We start from the raw sequence: 22,054 nt of genomic DNA on the forward strand, positions 1-22,054 counted from the left end.
TTTTTTTTTTTTGCTTTCTTTTAAGTGGCAGGGTTCTCCTAGAGGAGCTCTTCCACCCAACCCAACCCTATAGTCCACCCAACCTTCCACCCAACCACCCAAAATCAAGAAAGATTGAAGAGTGATCTGCACAAGAAAGGCAATTCACTAAACAAAAGCCTGGATTCGACTTGGCTCACCAATGCCGAATGCTGTTCACGTAAGTCTTCAAGAATGAAGAATGTATTCCCGAATTCTCCGCTGCCACAAAGGAAGCTCAAATAAAATTTTACTTCACCGAGGGGTAGCATTTACCTTTAATTTGTTTTTCATTAAATTGTTTCTTTCCTCATTCCGCTCTTGAATAAGATGATGTGGAAAATGGCGTTTAAGACAATTTCCACGGGGGTGTTCTGTATCAAGCCTTAAGAGAGGAAATTGTAAGCTGTGTATAAAAGAAACAGATCAAGGTAGAAACAAAGCCTGTTCTTTTTCTCACTATATTATTTCATGAAAAAAAGAGGATTCACCGAAAAAAAGTAATCTGAGAGCTGGATTCGGAACATGTTGAATTCCAGATTCCATTACTGTCAAGCAGGAGAGGCGGCCATTTGAAAGAGGCTCATTTTCACAGATAGACCTCGCAGCCTCTCCAGACTAAGAAGCAACATCAGAAAATTATTGGACACTTTTCTACAAAATCTTGAGCGTCAAAATGCAAAAGTGGCACCAGAGGCGTTTGTCAGCGCCCGCCGACACATGACACAACCTGTCGGAAATCCTATTCATCTTCCCTCATCGTCAATTAAATCCTTCAATTTTGAGAGTCGTTAAAATTAATTAATAAATAAAATTTGACACTTTTTTTCCTTTAGGTGGGAGGGCAGGGAGAAATGGAGAAGAGGAATACAGGTTGCTGAAGATGTCTTCGCATGTAATGATTTTACAGGGTGTTCGCATGTAATGATTTTACACGGTGTTCGCATGTAATGATTTTACAGGGTGTTCGCATGTAATGATTTTACAGGGTGTTCGGATGTAATGATTTTACAATCAACTGTTCAGAGTTCAAGTCATCTGATGAACTATACAGGGATGGATTGCATTACTACATATTGTATGCAGAGTGTTTTAGTGAAGTTCAAGGATTTGAAGGCATACTCTTGTAACAGTTCCAATTTTGTAATTTATACGCTTTTTACTTTTCCAGTATTATTTTTGCACGCACCATCACAGTTTGGCTTTGACTCATCACAATGTGAAAATGTTGAGTTTGGCCTCGGCATTTATTCAGAGAGTCACCTAAAGGTTGTCATCAGTTATCCATAGCCCCTCAGGCTACCTACTCTCCAAAAGTCCAAAACTATACTCTTTTTGTATACAGTATACAAAACGTACAGCACAGTATACAAAACGACAAATCATCCTATCGTGCGTGATTATTGACTGCCATAAATGACAGAATAGAATACGCATAGAATGAGACTTAAATTACGTTTTTTCTGTCCCCAGCACTCCCCAGTCAGTCACACGCTCAAAGGAAATTAGTTTCACATATGAAAACAATAACAAATCATCCTATCGTGCGTGATTATTGACTGCCATAAATGACAGAATAGAATACGCACAGAATGAGACTTAAATTACGTTTTTTCTGTCCCCAGCACTCCCCAGTCAGTCACACGCTCAAAGGAAATTAGTTTCACATATGAAAACGTAAAAAAGCGACTCGGAAAACACGTGTGATGGAAACAGAGTGATTGGAAATTTTCCGGAGAGAAATAAATTACGCGCCGTCCTATTGGGAAATGAATGGAAATCAACAATATGATGATGTTGAAGACTTGGAGGCAACATGGAAAAAGGAAATGGAAGAAAATTGTTTCCAGGGTTTTGTCATGTTTGTTTTAGAAGGGAGGTTGGAATCGAGGAGAAACTGTAAAAATAAGGGAAGGTATATGAGGGAAGAAGGGATTAGAATTGGGAGAGAACTGGGAGAACAGGAAAAGATATGTGGAGAAAGGAGCTTGTAGTTGGGGACTTCTTTTTGGAAAACGCAGAGAAATAAATTACGCGCCGTCCTATTGGGAAATGAATGGAAATCAACAATATGATGATGTTGAAGACTTGGAGGCAACATGGAAAAATCTGGTGTGACCATCACACGACTTTCCTTATCCTATTGAATGATGCTTATTTTTATGTCCTATTGTAACTTTTACAATATCTCTACCCGTTTAGTCAGTATAGCTGAATACCGCCAAAAAACGGTCGAAATCTGTCCAAAAGCGATCAAAATACCGCCAAGCGCAGCAACCATCTCAACCAAACGTTTTGTGTTGCAGTACCAACACCCCGTTTGAAAATGAAAAAAAAACTCTTTATTACTTTCGACTGGCATAACGCTAGAGGAAAACACATACCACCTTTGTAAGCATTTGGATTTTTTAGAGGAGGATTTCGTAATGTAAGAATAGAAATGTCTCTCAGACAGTCTGATAGACGTAGGTCTCGAGCTTTTTCGGCCACACACTTTCCGACTGTCTGAAAGATCTTGATCTGAGCGGGATTGGCGGGCTGGGCGGGCATTAGTTTACCAGATTTAAATTCAAAATAGCAGCTTTTTTCATTGCCAGCCTAGTTAGCTTAGTTGGTAGCGCGTCTGCCTTGTAAGCGCTAGGCCGCGGGTTCGATTCCCGCCCGGGGCGGATTTTAGGAGTCAGCGAAAAAAAATAAGTTTTAGGATTTTCCAAGTAAGAGCGGATTTTGTTCTTCGAAAATTGTAGCAGAAATTTCAGTCATTATGCTGAAGTGCTGATCGGATACTGGAACACAAATGTGTATTCCTTCAGCTTTTGACGTCAAGTCAAATCTGACAACACTGCTTAATACTCTAGCTAGCCTTCTCGGCAGATTGCCAGTCGCTAGGAAAGTAGGAGACCTCAATATTAGATGATTCGGATTTGACCTAGATATTTTAATGCTGCAATTACTAATTTTGAACAAAAAAAAGAGGCCAATAGGTATTTTTTTCCCCCTTTAAAGCGCTTTAACTCTACGGGCAGTAGGTCGTTCACGCTGTAGGTATTTATTTAAACCTTAATACGTAACTACCATTTTAGACTTTTATACTCATTCAAAAACTTGGTGAACAATATATTATGGGTCTCCGTTGTGCAGAAGGAAAACTGAGGCCTTTGAAACTTCCTAAAACGTATCTTCTATCAAAAATGAAACTTTTCTCGACAATAATAATAATACTCCATTATACTTAATTTGCAAGGACGCACATACAGACAATAACAAACAATATGGCCGCTCCCTCCATGTTTGTTTTTCCTCCTTCCGTCATCTCTCTTTAAGATGTTTGTCATATTTTTCTTCATAATATTTTACGACTGTAGTTTAGTTTTATTGACTCTCCCTCTTTTTCTCTCTTTCTTTCTTCCTTTCTCTCTCTCTCTGGCGTGCTGTTCTGTTGTTTTTATTTGCTTTTCTTTATTCCAGGATTACCAGGCATGCTTTTAGAAGAGAGCTCCGTTTGTTTTTCCTCCTTCCGTCATCTCTCTTTAAGATGTTTGTCATATTTTTCTTCATAATATTTTACGACTGTAGTTTAGTTTTATTGACTCTCCCTCTTTTTCTCTCTTTCTTTCTCTCTCTCTCTCTCTCTCTCTCTGGCGTGCTGTTCTGTTGTTTTTATTTGCTTTTCTTTATTCCAGGATTACCAGGCATGCTTTTAGAAGAGAGCTCCTGAAAAGAAAAGGAAAAGAAACAAAAAAGAGATAAGAATTCTAGAGGAAAATATGGAAATACAAACACATAACTAATTTATTTTAATTTATTATGGAACACATAACTAATGATTCTAGTGATTGAGTAGCGAACGAGAAGTCTTTCAACAAGGAGGTTCCTACCAGGCTAGTAAAAGCCAAGTAGGGGAGAATTCTAGAGGAAAATATGGAAATACAAACACATACATAACTAATGATTCTAGTGATTCAGTAGCGAACGAGAAGTCTTTCAACAAGGAGGTTCCTACCAGGCTAGTAAAAGCCAAGTAGGGTTCACAGATGTGATCAAATTTTGTCTTGAACATATCTGCCTGGTTTCATAAAAATAGGAATAACGATTCGGCGGAAAAAAAACCGAGTTTTTTCTTTTTTAACTGAGTTAATCTCGTCAATCCACGCATTTTTCATGAATTTTCTCATTTACCAGACCTTTATTTTCAATAAGTTTTCTTCAAGACTTGATATTATTTTGGACCGCAAAAGTTCCCCTAAATAAGCAAACCTGGAGCCTGGATCTTGCTGAAAGTAGACGCTGAGCCAAAGAATATTGAAGGATACGTTGGAGAGCAGGAATGATAAGGATTTTCATTAAACTGTTTTCCTTCCTATGATATCGTATTCCGTATAGTTCTTTGCTTGTGTTGTTTTGTTTGCATCCCATATCATTCACTTTTATGACAAACGAGAATTCAGTGGTGTGGTCTTTGAATATCACTCCAGAAGCTGTCAGCTTCGAACCAGAAGACAAATTATACTATTAGTTTTTCCTCATGTTAATACATAGTACAACTCAAATTCGAATAAAGCTAATTTCCCTACAAATTCTCAGGTGAATGAGGATTGAATTTTGCCTTGGTTGGGATTTAAATCTGAAATTTTGCATCCTCCTAACCGACCTAACCAGTAAACGATTCGAGGGAAACAGTCCAATTGTATCCTAAATCTTCCATTTCGAAGACACACAGATCACACAAGGTTTGGTGATTGATCCATCCAGTATAACTCTTTCATATTGTTTACACCATTGTTGTGGCTCTCTGGATTCGGTATTATTATTCCTGAGGTTTCTATGAAAAATGAACACACAAGAAACTCCCAAAAGAAAGCAGAAGAAGAAAAAACTCTGAACTTTTAAAAACCAACAAATTTCTTTCCATCGCAATTTCAAGTACTGCTGATGTTAAAAAAAAAAACCTAATATATATAGGCATTTGCACAGTAATTTTGGCTTGTACTAAAAGTATTCAAACCACTCTCATATCTGCACCTTTTAATTTGCTCCTGCATATTCCACACATTCATATATTGGATCCTGCACTTGCTCCCTGCATATTTTCATATTCAGGATAGTCACGTGACGACATAATTATTAACATATTCTGTTTGTTCTGTTAAGTACAGCGGGAACAGGAAGGGGGTGATTACATCATTATTTTTATACACAACACATCTCATTACTATATTCTGTTTGTTCTGTTAAGTACAGCGGGAACAGGAAGGGGGTGATTACATCATTATTTTTATACACAACACATCTCATTACTTGAAATCCCACCTACTTGTGAGATACTTGAAAACTTTGAGCACTACGCGAGATGTTTTCACTGTGGGGTCGCGATACCCTGGATTTTTTTTTTTCGTCGTAAGTAAGTGTATTTTAGAAAAAGTATGTATGTTTTTGCTACCCCGGTGGTGTAAGTGTTCGCCTGGTAGGTGCGTGGGTTTAATCCATACGCTTTACCTACATAACTACCTACCTAGGAGCCTACTGCTTGGCAAAAGTATTAACACGACACAATTCAGATATTTTATGATTAGGAATTGGGAAACAATATCAAAAGATCTCTTGACCCAAAAACCTATTTACCAAAACTCTGTTCAAAACTCATCAGTTTTGATAAGAATGATAAGCTATCACTTATCAATTATCAAGTTATCATTGACAATAAGTTATATCTAAGCATTCTGTAGGTATTCATTGAAGATGACAAAATATCAATACTCCATATTAAAACAGATTTAAGAGGAAAGATTATCTTCACGCTGTGTACGCTTATGGTCAGACTTAAGTTGCATAAGCACGCTTGCATGCGCAAGTAAATTGCCGATGAGTGACCAGCCTGGTCAATCATCCGCAATAGCCAAAGAATATTGAAGGATACGTTGGAGAGCAGGAATGATAAGGATTTTCATTAAACTGTTTTCCTTCCTATGATATCGTATTCCGTATAGTTCTTTGCTTGTGTTGTTTTGTTTGCGTCCCATATCATTCACTTTTATGACAAACGAGAATTCAGTGGTGTGGTCTTTGAATATCACTCCAGAGGCTGTCAGCTTCGAACCAGAAGACAAATTATACTATTAGTTTTTCCTCATGTTAATACATAGTACAACTCAAATTCGAATAAAGCTAATTTCCCTACGAATTCTCAGGTGAATGAGGATTGAATTTTGCCTTGGTTGGGATTTAAATCTGATATTTTGCATCCTCCTCACCGACCTAACCAGTAAACGAGTCGAGGGAAACAGTCCAATTGTATCCCAAATCTTCCATTTCGAAGACACACAGATCACACAAGGTTTGGTGATTGATCCATCCAGTATAACTCTTTCGTATTGTTTACATCGTTGTTGTGGCTCTCTGGATTCGGTATTATTATTCCTGAGGTTTCTATGAAAAATGAACACACAAGAAACCCCCAAAAGAAAGCAGAAGAAGAAAAAACTCTGAACTTTTAAAAACCAACAAATTTCTTTCCATCGCAATTTCAAGTACTGCTGATGTTTTTATGAAATTAGCATGATAAAAATTCTCAACAAAACGGATTTTAAAGTAAATAATAAATTACCAAATTAATAAAAACTACAAATAATAACTAAATAATGACAAAATAATAAATATCCTCATGAAAAAATCATATTGTGAAAATATTTTTAACATTTTGAGGTTAAGTTAAGTTGCTACAACCTCGAAAGTAAAATCAAAATCTTTTGATCGAGAAAACTTCTTTGGCAAGTGTTAAACGGCACCGGAACCTCTTTGGAAGCGCACGCTTGCGCATGAACTTATGAATGATAACGATATCAGCTGTTCCATTTGATTGACACTATTGTTTAGATTTTTTGTTTCCAATTTGTGACAACACGCTTGCTGTTGCAACTTATGTCTGACCGTTAGCTACGATTGTGCATAATTAGGGGCACTCAACATTTTCAATGCTTGGTAGCACCCATTATTTGTTATCGTAAGTACTGAATATTTCTCTACTCATATATCCATGTACGATGTAATAATATGTACCTAATATTGTGATCAGGAAGATAAATAAGAATGTAATATTCCAAGCACACTATAGCACTTCAGTAACACTCGAGAATAGAAAATTGAATAAAAATGCGCTTTTTGGGGGGGAGCGAGAAAGGAAAAACGAGAAAAGTAATTCGTAAATGTCAAAAAATAAATTAAAAAGTCATGTAAGAATTTTCATTTTTCTTTCACAGCAGTCTCTTTTCACCCCTCTGAATCTTTGGAAATTTTGGACTTTGCTCAAAAGTTGCAGATATCAGAAGGACTACCAACAACAGTAAAAGAGGATAAGAAATTATTGAAGGAAGGTGTGAGAGGAAAGGAAAAGAGCCGGAAGAAAAGGTATAAGAAAAGGGGAGCAGGAAATAAAAGGAAGAAGGAGGCAAAAGATGAAGAGGACGCAGAAGAGGGCAAGAAACTCGCCAAGGGAAGAGGAGAAGGGAGGGGGGAAAGAGAGGAGGAGAAGGGGAAGGAGACTCCTGTTCTAATAATATCGGATAGGGAATGAAATTATTTTTATTTTTAACATCATTGATTTCAACTTACTCAGGCGATAACGTTTATATTTTTTTTATTGATATTATTTCTCTTTCTTTTTTTTATTTACTTACTTTTTTATCCCTCTTTTAGTATTGCTCCTTCAACTCCTCCTGAGTTTTCCATTTTTTCTTTTTTTTTTTACATCCGAAATCAACCCCTCCCAAAATTAAATGTTTCCTCAACAAAATGGAAAATTGAGGAAAGTACCTAAAATAATTTTATCTGTGTTAAGCATGAATGTCTTGTGACAAATGCCTCGCTTGATACATACCTACACAGTGCTTATTTATTTTGACAGAATTGGGACTCAACCCACCAACCTCCAGATTTGAAGTCCAACGTGATAACCACATTTTGGGTTGTTTTTTGAGCAAAGTATAGAAAGGAGATGTGTGGGTAGTACTGATTCCACTTAATATTTGTAAATATAAATCTCAACATTAACCAGAAAAGTTTAAAAACATTAAATCATTTCCTGATTCCTGACATAGGTAGGTAATCATTTCAAGTAGACTGTGCCAGTAGTCTTTCAAGCTCACTCGAAAAAGTTGCAGAAAATTGCATTCTTCTTTTTTTTTTCGACTTTCGAAAGGGGGTGGGGGGAGAAAGATTTCAACAAAGTTTTGTTTTTGACATGGAAAAGTATTTTATTGTTCGACTTGGATTTTTTCCTCCTTTCAATTCAGGTGCATACTTTTCATAATACGAAAACAGAAAGCTCACAAGTTTAAGCGGAAAAAAAATCTGAAATATATATATCTGCAAAATAAAAATATATATAATGAAAATATATAAAAACATATAGGTATGGAAAGAAAGCTGAACTTTTTCTCCCCTCATGCACCAAACATTTTGGAAGAGAATTTATATTTCTTACTTTTGTTTTGTTTTGAGAGTTTTTTAAAATAATAAGGTTGTAGAATTCCGTCGATGTTGTTGTTCAAGTGGAAACAGCATGTTTGAAACTTTTCCTTACACATAAGTTATGGTATTCAATTAGCTTTATTGAAAGAAAAAACTCAAAGTATCCGTGTAATACCGAGGAACTATTGAACAGAACGGTGTTTGAAGATGATAGTAAGCTCAGTTGTTTGTACCAAATTATGTGGAACATCATTCGGATAAAACTCAACGCAGGAGAAATACCAAATAAGGAAAGGAAAAAAGTCTCCCCAAAAAGCAAATTCAGAATACTTCATGGAATCATGTTTACATAGGTTAAATGAATGAAGTTACAGAAGATAGTTTTCTCAGAAGCAGTCAAAATCAGATCAGCACGCCTAAAAATAATTGGATTTGTTTATAAAAGTCACTCCAAGATAACCCACTCTCACCTCTTCAGAAGAGAAGAGCGACCGCTGTGTGAACAGTGCCAAGAACCAACGACGATCGAGCACATACTGATCTCTTGTAGAAATATGCGTTTCAGACCCCCCAGCTTCTCGTCGTCCACCATCTCAGACATTCTGAAAGACGACGAAGGAACCCTGAAAGTCCCCCAGTTTCTTAAGCGAAACAACTTTCTGATAAACCTGTAATATATTTTTTTCCACACATGGCCTTGCTGCTTAGCGTGTAAATAAATAAATAAATAAAATAGATTCATCTGATACGACAATAACGATTTATGAAAACAGAAAAATGAAAGGCCTCCGTCGATCCAAATTAAGTCCTCCAGTTTCTTAAGCGAAACAACTTTCTGATAAACCTGTAATATTTTTTTTTCCACACATAGCCTTGCTGCTTAGCGTGTAAATAAATAAATAAAATAGATTCATCCGATACGACAATAACGATTTATGAAAACAGAAAAATGAAAGGCCTCCGTCGATCTAAATTAAGCTTATCAAATGAAAAATTCATTACTAAAGAAATAAGCCGAAGTTCCGAATTAATTAAATTCAAAGGGCTTATTGTCGTTCGCTTTTGTTCTAATAGCGTTCTGCGGAGACTTGCAAAGAGTAGCGAAAGCAGCACTTAACTCAATTATTACGAGTACTTTGAATAATATTGATGGAGAAAAAAAGATATGGAAAATTAGCATCAGCAGAAAGCTCGTGGCAATATCTTCCGAGTCAGCAAAAAAATAAGTTTTAGGATTTTCCAAGTAAGAGCGGATTTTGTTCTTCGCTAAAAGTGTAGCAGAGATTTCAGTCATAATAATGCTGAAGTCCTGATCGGATACTGGTAACACAAAATGTGTATTCCTTCAGTATTTGACGTCAAGTCAAATGTGACAACACTGCTTAATACTCTAGCTAGCCTTTTCGGCAGATTGCCAGTCGCTAGGAAAGCAGGAGACCTCAATATTAGATGATTCGGATTTGACCTAGATATTTTAATGCTGCATTTACTAGTTTTGAACAAAAAAAAAGAGGCAAATAGGTATTTATTTAAACCTTGATACGTAACTACCATTTTAGACTTTTATACTCATTCAAAAACTTGGTGAACAATATGTTATGGGTCTCCGTTGTGCAGAAGGAAAACTTAGGCCTTTGAAACTTCCTAAAACGTATCTTCTATCAAAAATGAAACTTTTCTCCACAAAAATAATAATACTCCATTATACTTAATTTGCAAGGACGCACATACAGACAATAACAAACAATATGGCCGCTCCCTCCATGTTTGTTTTTCTGAGTAAAAAAGGAAAAAAACTGTTTTTTAACTGAGTTAATCTCGTTAATCCACGCATTTTTCATGAATTTTCTCATTTACCAAACCTTTATTTTCAATAAGTTTTCTTCTTGATATTATTTTGGACCGCAAAAGTTCCCCTAAATAAGCAAACCTGGAGCCTGGATCTTGCTGAAAGTAGACGCTGAGCCAAAGAATGAGAGGCAAAGGGAGAGAATGAAGGGAGAAAAATTAAGAAAAGTGGACGGATGAAGAGGGGAAAAGAATTAGACAGAGGGTGAGATGGCAGAGAAAGAGGTGGCTAGAAGCAGGGGTGAGACGAAGGAGGAAAGGAGGGAGAGCAGGGCTTTATTTCTTCATCCTTCAGAACAAAGAGGAAAAGGGACAGAGGTCAATTTGGAAAGGGATATGGGAAATAGAGAAGGGAAGACGGGAAAGACAGACAGATATGGAAGGGGGTTTTCCAACATTATGAAGATGAAGAAACTTCAACATGGCGTCCATAAGACATTATCTCTCCGGACTCAAAGTATCCGTGTAATACCGAGGAACTATTGATAAGAACAGAACGGTGTTTGAAGATGATAGTAAGCTCAGTTGTTTGTACCAAAATATGTGGAACATCTTTCGGATAAAACTCAACACAGGAGAAATACCAAATAAGGAAAGTAAAAAAGTCTCCCCAAAAACCAAATTCAGAATACTTCATGGAATCATGTTTACATAGGTTAAATGAATGAAGTTACAGAAGACAGTTTTCTCAGAAGCAGCCAAAACCAGATCAGCACGCCTAAAAATAAATGGATTTCTTTATAAAAGTCACTCCAAGATAACCCACTCTCACCTCCTCAGAAGAGAAGAGCGACCGCTGTGTGAACAGTGCCAAGAACCAACGACGATCGACCACATACTGATCTCTTGTAGAAATATGCGTTTCAGACCCCCCAGCTTCTCGTCGTCCACCATCTCAGACATTCTGAAAGACGACGAAGGAACCCTGAAAGAAGTCCTCCAGTTTCTTAAGCGAAACAACTTTCTGATAAACCTGTAATATTTTTTTAACTGAGTTAATCTCGTCAATCCACGCATTTTTCATGAATTTTCTCATTTACCAAACCTTTATTTTCAATAAGTTTTCTTCAAGACTTGATATTATTTTGGACCGCAAAAGTTCCCCTAAATAAGCAAACCTGGAGCCTGGATCTTGCTGAAAGTAGACGCTGAGCCAAAGAATATTGAAGGATACGTTGGAGAGCAGGAATGATAAGGATTTTCATTAAACTGTTTTCCTTCCTATGATATCGTATTCCGTATAGTTCTTTGCTTGTGTTGTTTTGTTTGCGTCCCATATCATTCACTTTTATGACAAACGAGAATTCAGTGGTGTGGTCTTTGAATATCACTCCAGAGGCTGTCAGCTTCGAACCAGAAGACAAATTATACTATTAGTTTTTCCTCATGTTAATACATAGTACAACTCAAATTCGAATAAAGCTAATTTCCCTACAAATTCTCAGGTGAATGAGGATTGAATTTTGCCTTGGTTGGGATTTAAATCTGAAATTTTGCATCCTCCTAACCGACCTAACCAGTAAACGATTCGAGGGAAACAGTCCAATTGTATCCTAAATCTTCCATTTCGAAGACACACAGATCACACAAGGTTTGGTGATTGATCCATCCAGTATAACTCTTTCGTATTGTTTACATCGTTGTTGTGGCTCTCTGGATTCGGTATTATTATTCCTGAGGTTTCTATGAAAAATGAACACACAAGAAACCCCCAAAAGAAAGCAGAAGAAGAAAAAACTCTGAACTTTTAAAAACCAACAAATTTCTTTCCATCGTAATTTCAAGTACTGCTGATGTTCGAGGGAGGAAAACATGATGATGATGTATCGTAAATTTTCATTATTACATCATATTTCTGTCGGGAAAATTTCGTGTTCTCCAAAAAAGTAGAGCAAGTAATTCATCATGATCTTGTTGACTTTTTTGAAGAATTTGAAATCCCCCCGACGCGAAGGAGATATTGGTATATTGAAGAGTTTTCAAGAGAGAAAACACTAATTTAATCCATCCTTAGTATGGTATCCTTTGTCGTACGATAGCAGACGGGAGGTTTCCATCTGCTGGTGTAATAGGAAGATGACAAATAAAGTACGAGAATTTCTCTCGAATGTTCGCTACCATTCGACCCTATTAGAAAATTTACAACACCCAAGATAGTCAGTTTTCAACTTGAACTGCAAATGCTGCATTTCCTCCTACGAGGTCATTAATGAGCCTCGTAATTTACGCATGCAGTAGAAAAACCACTCCTCTGATAGTGGAGATAACTAACATAATTTCTATATTGAACTTCCCTCCCCTGTTTGTTTACTACGTTCCAAGAGAACCAAGAGTTTGAATAGGAAGGAAAATGAGACATGAGGGAGAAGATGGGGAGGAGGTGGAGGAGGAGAAATGAAAGGAAAGATCTTGTAGATAACAAAGATATGGAAGAGAGCGAATGCGGCTCAAGAAACAATATCTAAAAGCCTAAAACTTCAGATACGATCTTTAAAGGTCGAAAGGGACCTAAAGCAATTTTGAAAGTTTCCTTTAAATGCATAAAAAAATGTAAATCATATCAAAAACGCACATTCAAATTTTGAACGACACTTGGTTGAGATTTCAATCAATGCACCCTCGCAACTTGGTTCTCCCCGAGCAGAAAGAACGTACTGTTTGTCCATATTATGTTCTACGTCTTTTACCAGTTCTAAATGTGCAAAGGTCGGAGTGAGAAGTCGTTCGTAGAACATCCCCCTGAGCCTATTTTACGAACCACTTTGAACTTCCGACTTTATATTCAAGCCTCACCAAGCCGCCCTCTGGTACAAGGGTAATAAACAGTGTTATTAATGATACCATTTGGCACACAGACCAGAGAGGATGTTACCAGCAATACTATGAATGTAAGGAAGGAGGGAGTGGAAGGAAGGAGTGGAGGGATAGGGAGAAAGATGGTAGACCAAGTGGTGGTGGGGAAAAAGGGACAAAGGGAGAAAGGGAGAGAATGAAGGGAGAAAAATTAAGAAAAGTGGACGGATGAAGAAGGGAAAAGAATTAGACAGAGAGTGAGATGGCAGAGAAAGAGGTGGCTAGAAGCAGGGGTGAGACGAAGGAGGAAAGGAGGGAGAGCAGAGCTTTATTTCTTCATTCTTCAGAACAAAGTAGCAGTCTGAGAGGAAAAGGGACAGAGGTCAATTTGGAAAGGGATATGGGAAATAGAGAAGGGAAGACGGGAAAGACAGACAGATATGGAAGGGGGTTTTCCAACATTATGAAGATGAAGAAACTTCAACATGGCGTCCATAAGACATTATCTCTCCGGATTCTAGAGGGATTGAATAGATTTCTCTCATTTACAGCCAAGAATATTAAAATTATTAATTACATTTTTCTCTTTTGCTTTATTGCGGATAAAGTTGGTTTTCTTTTCAGAAAATGTTGTAGTTGGAGTCTAATAAAACTTTGTTAGAATGTTTACATGTTCATTCAAGTGGGGAAATAAACTGACAGACTGAGACAAGTGAAGCAATAAAATCCTGATAGACATTTTAAACAGCACTAACATAGTACAGGATGATTTTTGCTAGCAATTACTCAAGAAGAGATATCAAAATACTGCAGAATACTGAGACAGAAAGAAGACTGGATGACTTCTCAAATGGACACACCCAGAGAAAATTACATTGTACATCGATATGATAATGATATGCACATGAGACGAAAAAGGATACCTTTGAAGATGGAACTGAAAATTGGAGTCAGAGGAAGGCCGAAAAGATTAAGTTAGTTTAAACAGATAATTTTCTCTACATCATAACATCACCATACCAATTTGGTACTGATGTGTATATTACATCAAAAGGTTGCTCTGTAATGGGATTAGATAGGCACTGTAGATAGATAGACTGCAATCCCCGAATCAAGAGTCGATACTGTTGCCTCTTGGTGACAAAGGCCAAGATCAGGATGGATGATTCTGAAATTGACAAATACATTTTAAAATAACTTCAATTTCTAAAGGTGAAAAAGGCGGATGTAGGGAAAACCTGTTACGAAGCGGAAGCATTGTGCCAGGGAGGGAAAAAAAAATGCAGCATTTGAAAACTCCACGGAATTGCCGCTGCTCATGTCCTCGATATAAAAATCATCCAAGCGTTACCCGGGACCTGAAATTCAGTGACTTCAATTTTATTGTTTTCGTTAGCTTAACTGACTAAACTGACTGGGTTTTAATTGGGACTGGAATTTCATCTCTTCCAGTAAGGTATGAGCTTAAGGTTTTTATAACTCTCATTTAGTCGAAATTAGTGACGCTGAAACAGGAGACGGAGTTTATTTCTCCTTCCTCTCCAGAAGGAAGAAGGAAAAATTACTAAGAAGAAACTGAGAACACAAATTAAAAGAGAGAAAAGACAAACTAAAGAGACAGGTGTCATAATACTTGGAAATTTTGCGATTCAATTTGCCGTTTTCTTTCTGAGTAATTGAGCTAGGAAGTAGTGGTTCCCAACAAAACTTCTTCACTGTAGTCATCAGATCTGAAGTCCATACCGCTAAGCAGAACTTTATAGACTTATAGAGGTTGGTTTAAAGTTTAGTAGATACGATAAAACAGATTATACATGTTTTTACTTTGGCAAGTGTAAGTAAAATACCCTAAGGTTAAAAAGTTATTGAATAGTAAATAGAAACTTAAACCTTTTAGCACTGTCCAAAACCATGCAAAAGCCCTTTTCCCAATGTGAACTTTGCTTCCAACACCTTTCTAAATCCCCCAACCAAACAAAAGATCACAATTTTAAGATACTTACGTTTCATTTGGATAAAGTTGAGCTGCTGGATACTCCTCAGGACTTGTTTGTCATCCAGTGTTAGGTCTACTTGTGAAGATACTTGCGGCGCGAAACTGACCACATCCTTCTGCCAGGCCATGTCATCCGAAGCTACCCTATGAATCAGCATTGAGCCAACCTGGGGAGAGAATCAGAGAGAAATACAGATTAGGATCTACATACAAAGTAATATAGCTGGTGTAATACTAATACTCGTACGTACTACAAAAATGTCTTTCGCTTGAAATGCTTAACATAAACAGAATACCTGACAAAGTTATGCATAATACAGAAAATACTTCCACTTAATTCAAGACAATGTAAGGTAATAACTTGGAAATTTTCATATCAACATGGAACATACTTTTCTCGATGATCTGACAGGAACCAAACACATTCTGAGTTCTGAGAATAAAGATGTTGCCTTTTGAATAAAGAATGTGCCTTCGCTTGTTGTCTTTTCATCTGACACTTAAAGACACTTTGTGACGTTATTGCCAATAAGAAAACTGCGAATATTGTATGCATATCAACAACTCCTGTCATAAAATATGTATCTGAAGAGAAAATTTTCTTGTTTTATGTTCTTGTCTTGAGTATGATCGAGGATATATCAAAGGCAGTAATAACTTGAAGCATTAAAGTACAAATTGCATAAGAGAGGTACTTGAAATAAAAATACCTAATCTTATTTATGTAATCTGTAATCAGTTTGGGAAGCACAGATACAAGTACTTGGTCCTAGAAGCTCAACATGGCCCAAAATAAGGCAATCCCTCAGGAATTTGCGGTATAAAAGCATCAAAGGAGCACTTCTATGTGAAATGAAGTACAGAGGTGTAACGCTACCGCTGCCAGTAGTATATTTTCCATAGTTTTCTCATATTTCTTTAGTTACCATTCTTTGAATAACACTCGTATGCAATGCATCGACAAGATCCTCCAGGGTATATTGTATATTTTCCCCCTCAATTTTATTATTATCTATTTTATTTTACCTTGCACGCGATATATTTTGTTCTTTCACCGAAGATAATACTTTACACGTGTTAGAGAAACTGCTGATGTTCGAGGGAGGAAAACATGATGATGATGTATCGTAAATTTTCATTATTACATCATATTTCTGTCGGGAAAATTTCGTGTTCTCCAAAAAAGTAGAGCAAGTAATTCATCATGATCTTGTTGACTTTTTTGAAGAATTTGAAATCCCCCCGACGCGAAGGAGATATTGGTATATTGAAGAGTTTTCAAGAGAGAAAACACTAATTTAATCCATCCTTAGTGTGGTATCCTTTGTCGTACGATAGCAGATGAGAGGTTCCCATCTGCTGGTGTAATAGGAAGATGACAAATAAAGTACGACAATTTCTCTCGAATGTTCACTGCCATTCGACCCCATTAGACAATTTACAACACCCAAGATAGTCAGTTTTCAACTTGAACCGCAAATGCTGCATTTCCTCCTACGAGGTCATTAATGAGCCTCGTAATTTACGCATGTAGTAGAAAAACCACTCCTCTGATAGTGGAGATAACTAACATGATTTCTATGTTGAACTTCCCTCCCCTGTTTGTTTACTACGTTCCAAGAGAACCAAGAGTTTGAATAGGAAGGAAAATGAGACATGAGGGAGAAGATGGGGAGGAGGTGGAGGAGGAGAAATGAAAGGAAAGATCTTGTAGATAACAAAGATATGGAAGAGAGCGAATGCGGCTCAAGAAACAATATCTAAAAGCCTAAAACTTCAGATACGATCTTTAAAGGTCGAAAGGGACCTAAAGCAATTTTGAAAGTTTCCTTTAAATGCATAAAAAAATGTAAATCATATCAAAAACGCACATTCAAATTTTGAACGACACTTGGTTGAGATTTCAATCAATGCACCCTCGCAACTTGGTTCTCCCCGAGCAGAAAGAACGTACTGTTTGTCCATATTATGTTCTACGTCTTTTACCAGTTCTAAATGTGCAAAGGTCGGAGTGAGAAGTCGTTCGTAGAACATCCCCCTGAGCCTATTTTACGAACCACTTTGAACTTCCGACTTTATATTCAAGCCTCACCAAGCCGCCCTCTGGTACAAGGGTAATAAACAGTGTTATTAATGATACCATTTGGCACACAGACCAGGAAGGTCAAAAGGGACCTAAAGCAATTTTGAAAGTTTCCTTTAAATGTATAAAAAAATGTAAATCATATCAAAAACGCACATTTGAACGACACTTGGTTGAGATTTCAATCAATACACCCTCGCACCTTGGTTCCTCCCCGAGCAGAAAGAACGTACTGTTTGTCCATATTATGTTCTACGTCTTTTACCAGTTCTACGGGAAAAATGTGCAAAGGTCGGAGTGAGAAGTCGTTCGTAGAACATCCCTCTGAGCCTATTTTACGAACCACTTTGAACTCCAGACTTTATATTCAAGCCTCACCAAGCCGCCCTCTGGTACAAGGGTAATAAACAGTGTTATTAATGATACCATTTGGCACACAGACCAGAGAGGATGTTACCAGCAATACTATGAATGTAAGGAAGGAGGGAGTGGAAGGAAGGAGTGGAGGGATAGGGAGAAAGATGGTAGACCAAGTGGTGGTGGGGAAAAAGGGACAAAGGGAGAAAGGGAGAGAATGAAGGGAGAAAAATTAAGAAAAGTGGACGGATGAAGAAGGGAAAAGAATTAGACAGAGAGTGAGATGGCAGAGAAGTTTTCAAATGCTGCATTTTTTTTTCCCTCCCTGGCACAATGCTTCCGCTTCGTAACAGGTTTTCCCTACATCCGCCTTTTTCACCTTTAGAAATTGAAGTTATTTTAAAATGTATTTGTCAATTTCAGAATCATCCATCCTGATCTTGGCCTTTGTCACCAAGAGGCAACAGTATCGACTCTTGATTCGGGGATTGCAGTCTATCTATCTACAGTGCCTATCTAATCCCATTACAGAGCAATCTTTTGATGTAATATACCTACTCGTACACATCAGTACCAAATTGGTATGGTGATGTTATGATGTAGAGAAAATTATCTGTTTAAACTAACTTAATCTTTTCGGCCTTCCTCTGACTCCAATTTTCAGTTCCATCTTCAAAGGTATCCTTTTTCGTCTCATGTGCATATCATTATCATATCGATGTACAATGTAATTTTCTCTGGGTGTGTCCATTTGAGAAGTCATCCAGTCTTCTTTCTGTCTCAGTATTCTGCAGTATTTTGATATCTCTTCTTGAGTAATTGCTAGCAAAAATCATCCTGTACTATGTTAGTGCTGTTTAAAATGTCTATCAGGATTTTATTGCTTCACTTGTCTCAGTCTGTCAGTTTATTTCCCCACTTGAATGAACATGTAAACATTCTAACAAAGTTTTATTAGACTCCAACTACAACATTTTCTGAAAAGAAAACCGACTTTATCCGCAATAAAGCAAAAGAGAAAAATGTAATTAATAATTTTAATATTCTTTGCTGTAAATGAGAGAAATCTATTCAATCCCTCTAGAATCCGGAGAGATAATGTCTTATGGACGCCATGTTGAAGTTTCTTCATCTTCAAACTTTATCCGCAATAAAGCAAAAGAGAAAAATGTAATTAATAATTTTAATATTCTTGGCTGTAAATGAGAGAAATCTATTCAATCCCTCTAGAATCCGGAGAGATAATGTCTTATGGACGCCATGTTGAAGTTTCTTCATCTTCATAATGTTGGAAAACCCCCTTCCATATCTGTCTGTCTTTTCCGTCTTCCTTCTCTATATCCCATATCCCTTTCCAAATTGACCTCTGTCCCTTTTCCTCTCAGACTGCTACTTTGTTCTGAAGAATGAAGAAATAAAGCTCTGCTCTCCCTCCTTTCCTCCTTCGTCTCACCCCTGCTTCTAGCCACCTCTTTCTCTGCCATCTCACTCTCTGTCTAATTCTTTTCCCTTCTTCATCCGTCCACTTTTCTTAATTTTTCTCCCTTCATTCTCTCCCTTTCTCCCTTTGTAGGATGACTTCTCAAATGGACACACCCAGAGAAAATTACATTGTACATCGATATGATAATGATATGCACATGAGACAAAAAAGGATACCTTTGAAGATGGAACTGAAAATTGGTGTCAGAGGAAGGCCAAAAAGATCAAGTTAGTTTAAACAGATAATTTTCTCTACATCATAACATCACCATACCAATTTGGTACTGATGTGTATATTACATCAAAAGGTTGCTCTGTAATGGGATTAGATAGGCACTGTAGATAGATAGACTGCAACCCCCGAATCATGAGTCGATACTGTTGCCTCTTGGTGACAAAGGCCAAGATCAGGATGGATGATTCTGAAATTGACAAATACATTTTAAAATAACTTCAATTTCTAAAGGTGAAAAAGGCGGATGTAGGAAAAACCTGTTACGAAGCGGAAGCATTGTGCCAGGGAGGGAAAAAAAATGCAGCATTTGAAAATTCCACGGAATTGCCGCTGCTCATGTCCTCGATATAAAAATCATCCAAGCGTTACCCGGGACCTGAAATTCAGTGACTTCAATTTTATTGTTTTCGTTAGCTTAACTGACTGGGTTTTAATTGGCACTGGAATTTCGTCTCTTCCAGTAAGGTATGAGCTTAAGGTTTTTATAACTCTCATTTAGTCGAAATTAGTGACGTTGAAACAGGAGACGGAGTTTATTTCTCCTTCCTCTCCAGAAGGAAGAAGGAAAAATTACTAAGAAGAAACTGAGAAGACAAATTAAAAGAGAGAAAAGACAAACTAAAGAGACAGGTGTCATAATACTTGGAAATTTTGCGATTCAATTTGCCGTTTTCTTTCTGAGTAATTGAGCTAGGAAGCAGTGGTTCCCAACAAAACTTCTTCACTGTAGTCATCAGATTCCAAGTCCATACCGCTAAGCAGAACTTTATAGAGGTTGATTTAAAGTTTAGTAGATACGATTAAACAGATTATACATGTTTTTACTTTGGCAAGTGTAAGTAAAATGCCCTAAGGTTAGAAAGTTATTGAATAGTAAATAGAAACTTACACCTTTTAGCACTGTCCAAAACCATGCAAAAGCCCTTTTCCCAATGTGAACCTCGCTTCCAACACCTTTCTAAAGCCCCCAACCAAATAAAAGATCACAATTTTAAGATACTTACGTTTCATTTGGATAAAGTTGAGCTGCTGGATACTCCTCAGGACTTGTTTGTCATCCAGTGTTAGGTCTACTTGTGAAGATACTTGCGGCGCGAAACTGACCACATCCTTCTGCCAGGCCATGTCATCCGAAGCTACCCTATGAATCAGCATTGAGCCAACCTGGGGAGAGAATCAGAGAGAAATACAGATTAGGATCTACATACAAAGTAATATAGCTGGTGTAATACTAATACTCGTACGTACTACAAAAATGTCTTTCGCTTGAAATGCTTAACATAAACAGAATACCTGACAAAGTTATGCATAATACAGAAAATACTTCCACTTAATTCAAGACAATGTAAGGTAATAACTTGGAAATTTTCATATCAACATGGAACATACTTTTCTCGATGATCTGACAGGAACCAAACACATTCTGAGTTCTGAGAATAAAGATGTTGCCTTTTGAATAAAGAATGTGCCTTCGCTTGTTGTCTTTTCATCTGACACTTAAAGACACTTTGTGACGTTATTGCCAATAAGAAAACTGCGAATATTGTATGCATATCAACAACTCCTGTCATAAAATATGTATCTGAAGAGAAAATGTTCTTGTTTTATGTTCTTGTCGTGAGTATGATCGAGGATCTATCAAAGGCAGTAATAACTTGAAGCATTAAAGTACAAATTGCATAAGAGAGGTACTTGAAATACAAATACCTAATCTTATTTATGTAATCTGTAATCAGTTTGGGAAGCACAGATACAAGTACTTGGTCCTAGAAGCTCAACATGGCCCAAAATAAGGCAATCCCCCAGGAATTTGCGGTATAAAAGCATCAAAGGAGCACTTCTATGTGAAATGAAGTACAGAGGTGTAACGCTACCGCTGCCAGTAGTATATTTTCCATAGTTTTCTCATATTTCTTTAGTTACCATTCTTTGAATAACACTCGTATGCAATGCATCGACAAGATCCTCCAGGGTATATTGTATATTTTCCCCCTCAATTTTATTATTATCTATTTTTTCTTGTTTTATGTTCTTGTCTTGAGTATGATCGAGGATATATCAAAGGCAGTAATAACTTGAAGCATTAAAGTACAAATTGCATAAGAGAGGTACTTGAAATACAAATACATAATCTTATTTATGTAATCTGTAATCAGTTTGGGAAGCACAGATACAAGTACTTGGTCCTAGAAGCTCAACATGGCCCAAAATAAGGCAATCCCTCAGGAATTTGCGGTATAAAAGCATCAAAGGAGCACTTCTATGTGAAATTTGAAGTACAGAGGTGTAACGCTACCGCTGCCAGTAGTATATTTTCCATAGTTTTCTCATATTTCTTTAGTTACCATTCTTTGAATAACACTCGTATGCAATGCATCGACAAGATCCTCGAGGGTATATATATTTTCCCCTCTATTTTATTATTATCTATTTTATTTTACCTTGCACGCGATATATTTTGTTCTTTCACCGAAGATAATACTTTACACGTGTTAGAGAAACTTACAAAATCCGTTCCCACTTTCTTCCAGGAAAAAAGACGAGAATCTGTCAAGTCTGATTCTTCGTTACGGGATGAAAGACAGTAGAAAAACGAGATACGGGAGTATATGAAGAAAATCTGGTGAAAACATCATGTTGATATAAATGTGTTATATGCCCCCCCATGCCGAACCCTCTGCTTTCCCAAGGTGCCTTTTCAACCCGCCCTATCTTTTTCTTCTTCTTCCTTGCTTCCTAGTACATACTTCCAAAAAGAAGTCCCCAACCCCCCCAT

At 37.1% G+C, this 22,054-nt stretch overlaps 2 protein-coding genes across 3 annotated transcripts in view; both read right to left on the reverse strand.

Moving 5' to 3' along the window:
- Nucleotides 1–3,643: 3,643 nt before the first annotated feature.
- On the reverse strand, nt 3,644–15,383 carry LOC113466380 (E3 ubiquitin-protein ligase TRIM9-like). Of its 2 annotated transcripts, none has more exons than XM_026821720.1 (2): nt 15,129–15,380; nt 3,644–3,732 (listed from the first exon to the last, which is right to left on the reverse strand). In XM_026821720.1, the coding sequence occupies exons 1-2, from the start codon at nt 15,277–15,279 to the stop codon at nt 3,719–3,721; spliced, it is 165 nt and encodes a 54-aa protein (XP_026677521.1). In that variant the 5' UTR covers nt 15,280–15,380; the 3' UTR covers nt 3,644–3,718. The 2 variants fall into 2 exon arrangements, with proteins under 2 accessions (XP_026677521.1, XP_026677520.1); XM_026821719.1 differs by lacking the exon at nt 3,644–3,732 and adding an exon at nt 11,383–11,678 and having other exon boundaries at nt 15,129–15,383.
- Nucleotides 15,384–19,295: 3,912 nt separating this feature from the next.
- Nucleotides 19,296–22,054, reverse strand: part of LOC103506736 (E3 ubiquitin-protein ligase TRIM9-like) — a 165,739-nt gene continuing 162,980 nt past the window's right edge. Inside the window, exons 5-6 of the mRNA XM_026821718.1 lie at nt 20,283–20,442; nt 19,296–19,465 (exon numbers count right to left, since the gene is read on the reverse strand). Of these exons, the coding sequence (XP_026677519.1) occupies nt 19,296–19,465; nt 20,283–20,442 (330 nt within the window). The remainder of the gene's footprint in view (nt 19,466–20,282; nt 20,443–22,054) is intronic.

Source organism: Diaphorina citri, unplaced genomic scaffold, assembly GCF_000475195.1.
Source record: "Diaphorina citri unplaced genomic scaffold, Diaci psyllid genome assembly version 1.1 scaffold258, whole genome shotgun sequence".
NCBI classification, from domain to species: Eukaryota; Metazoa; Arthropoda; class Insecta; order Hemiptera; family Psyllidae; genus Diaphorina; species Diaphorina citri.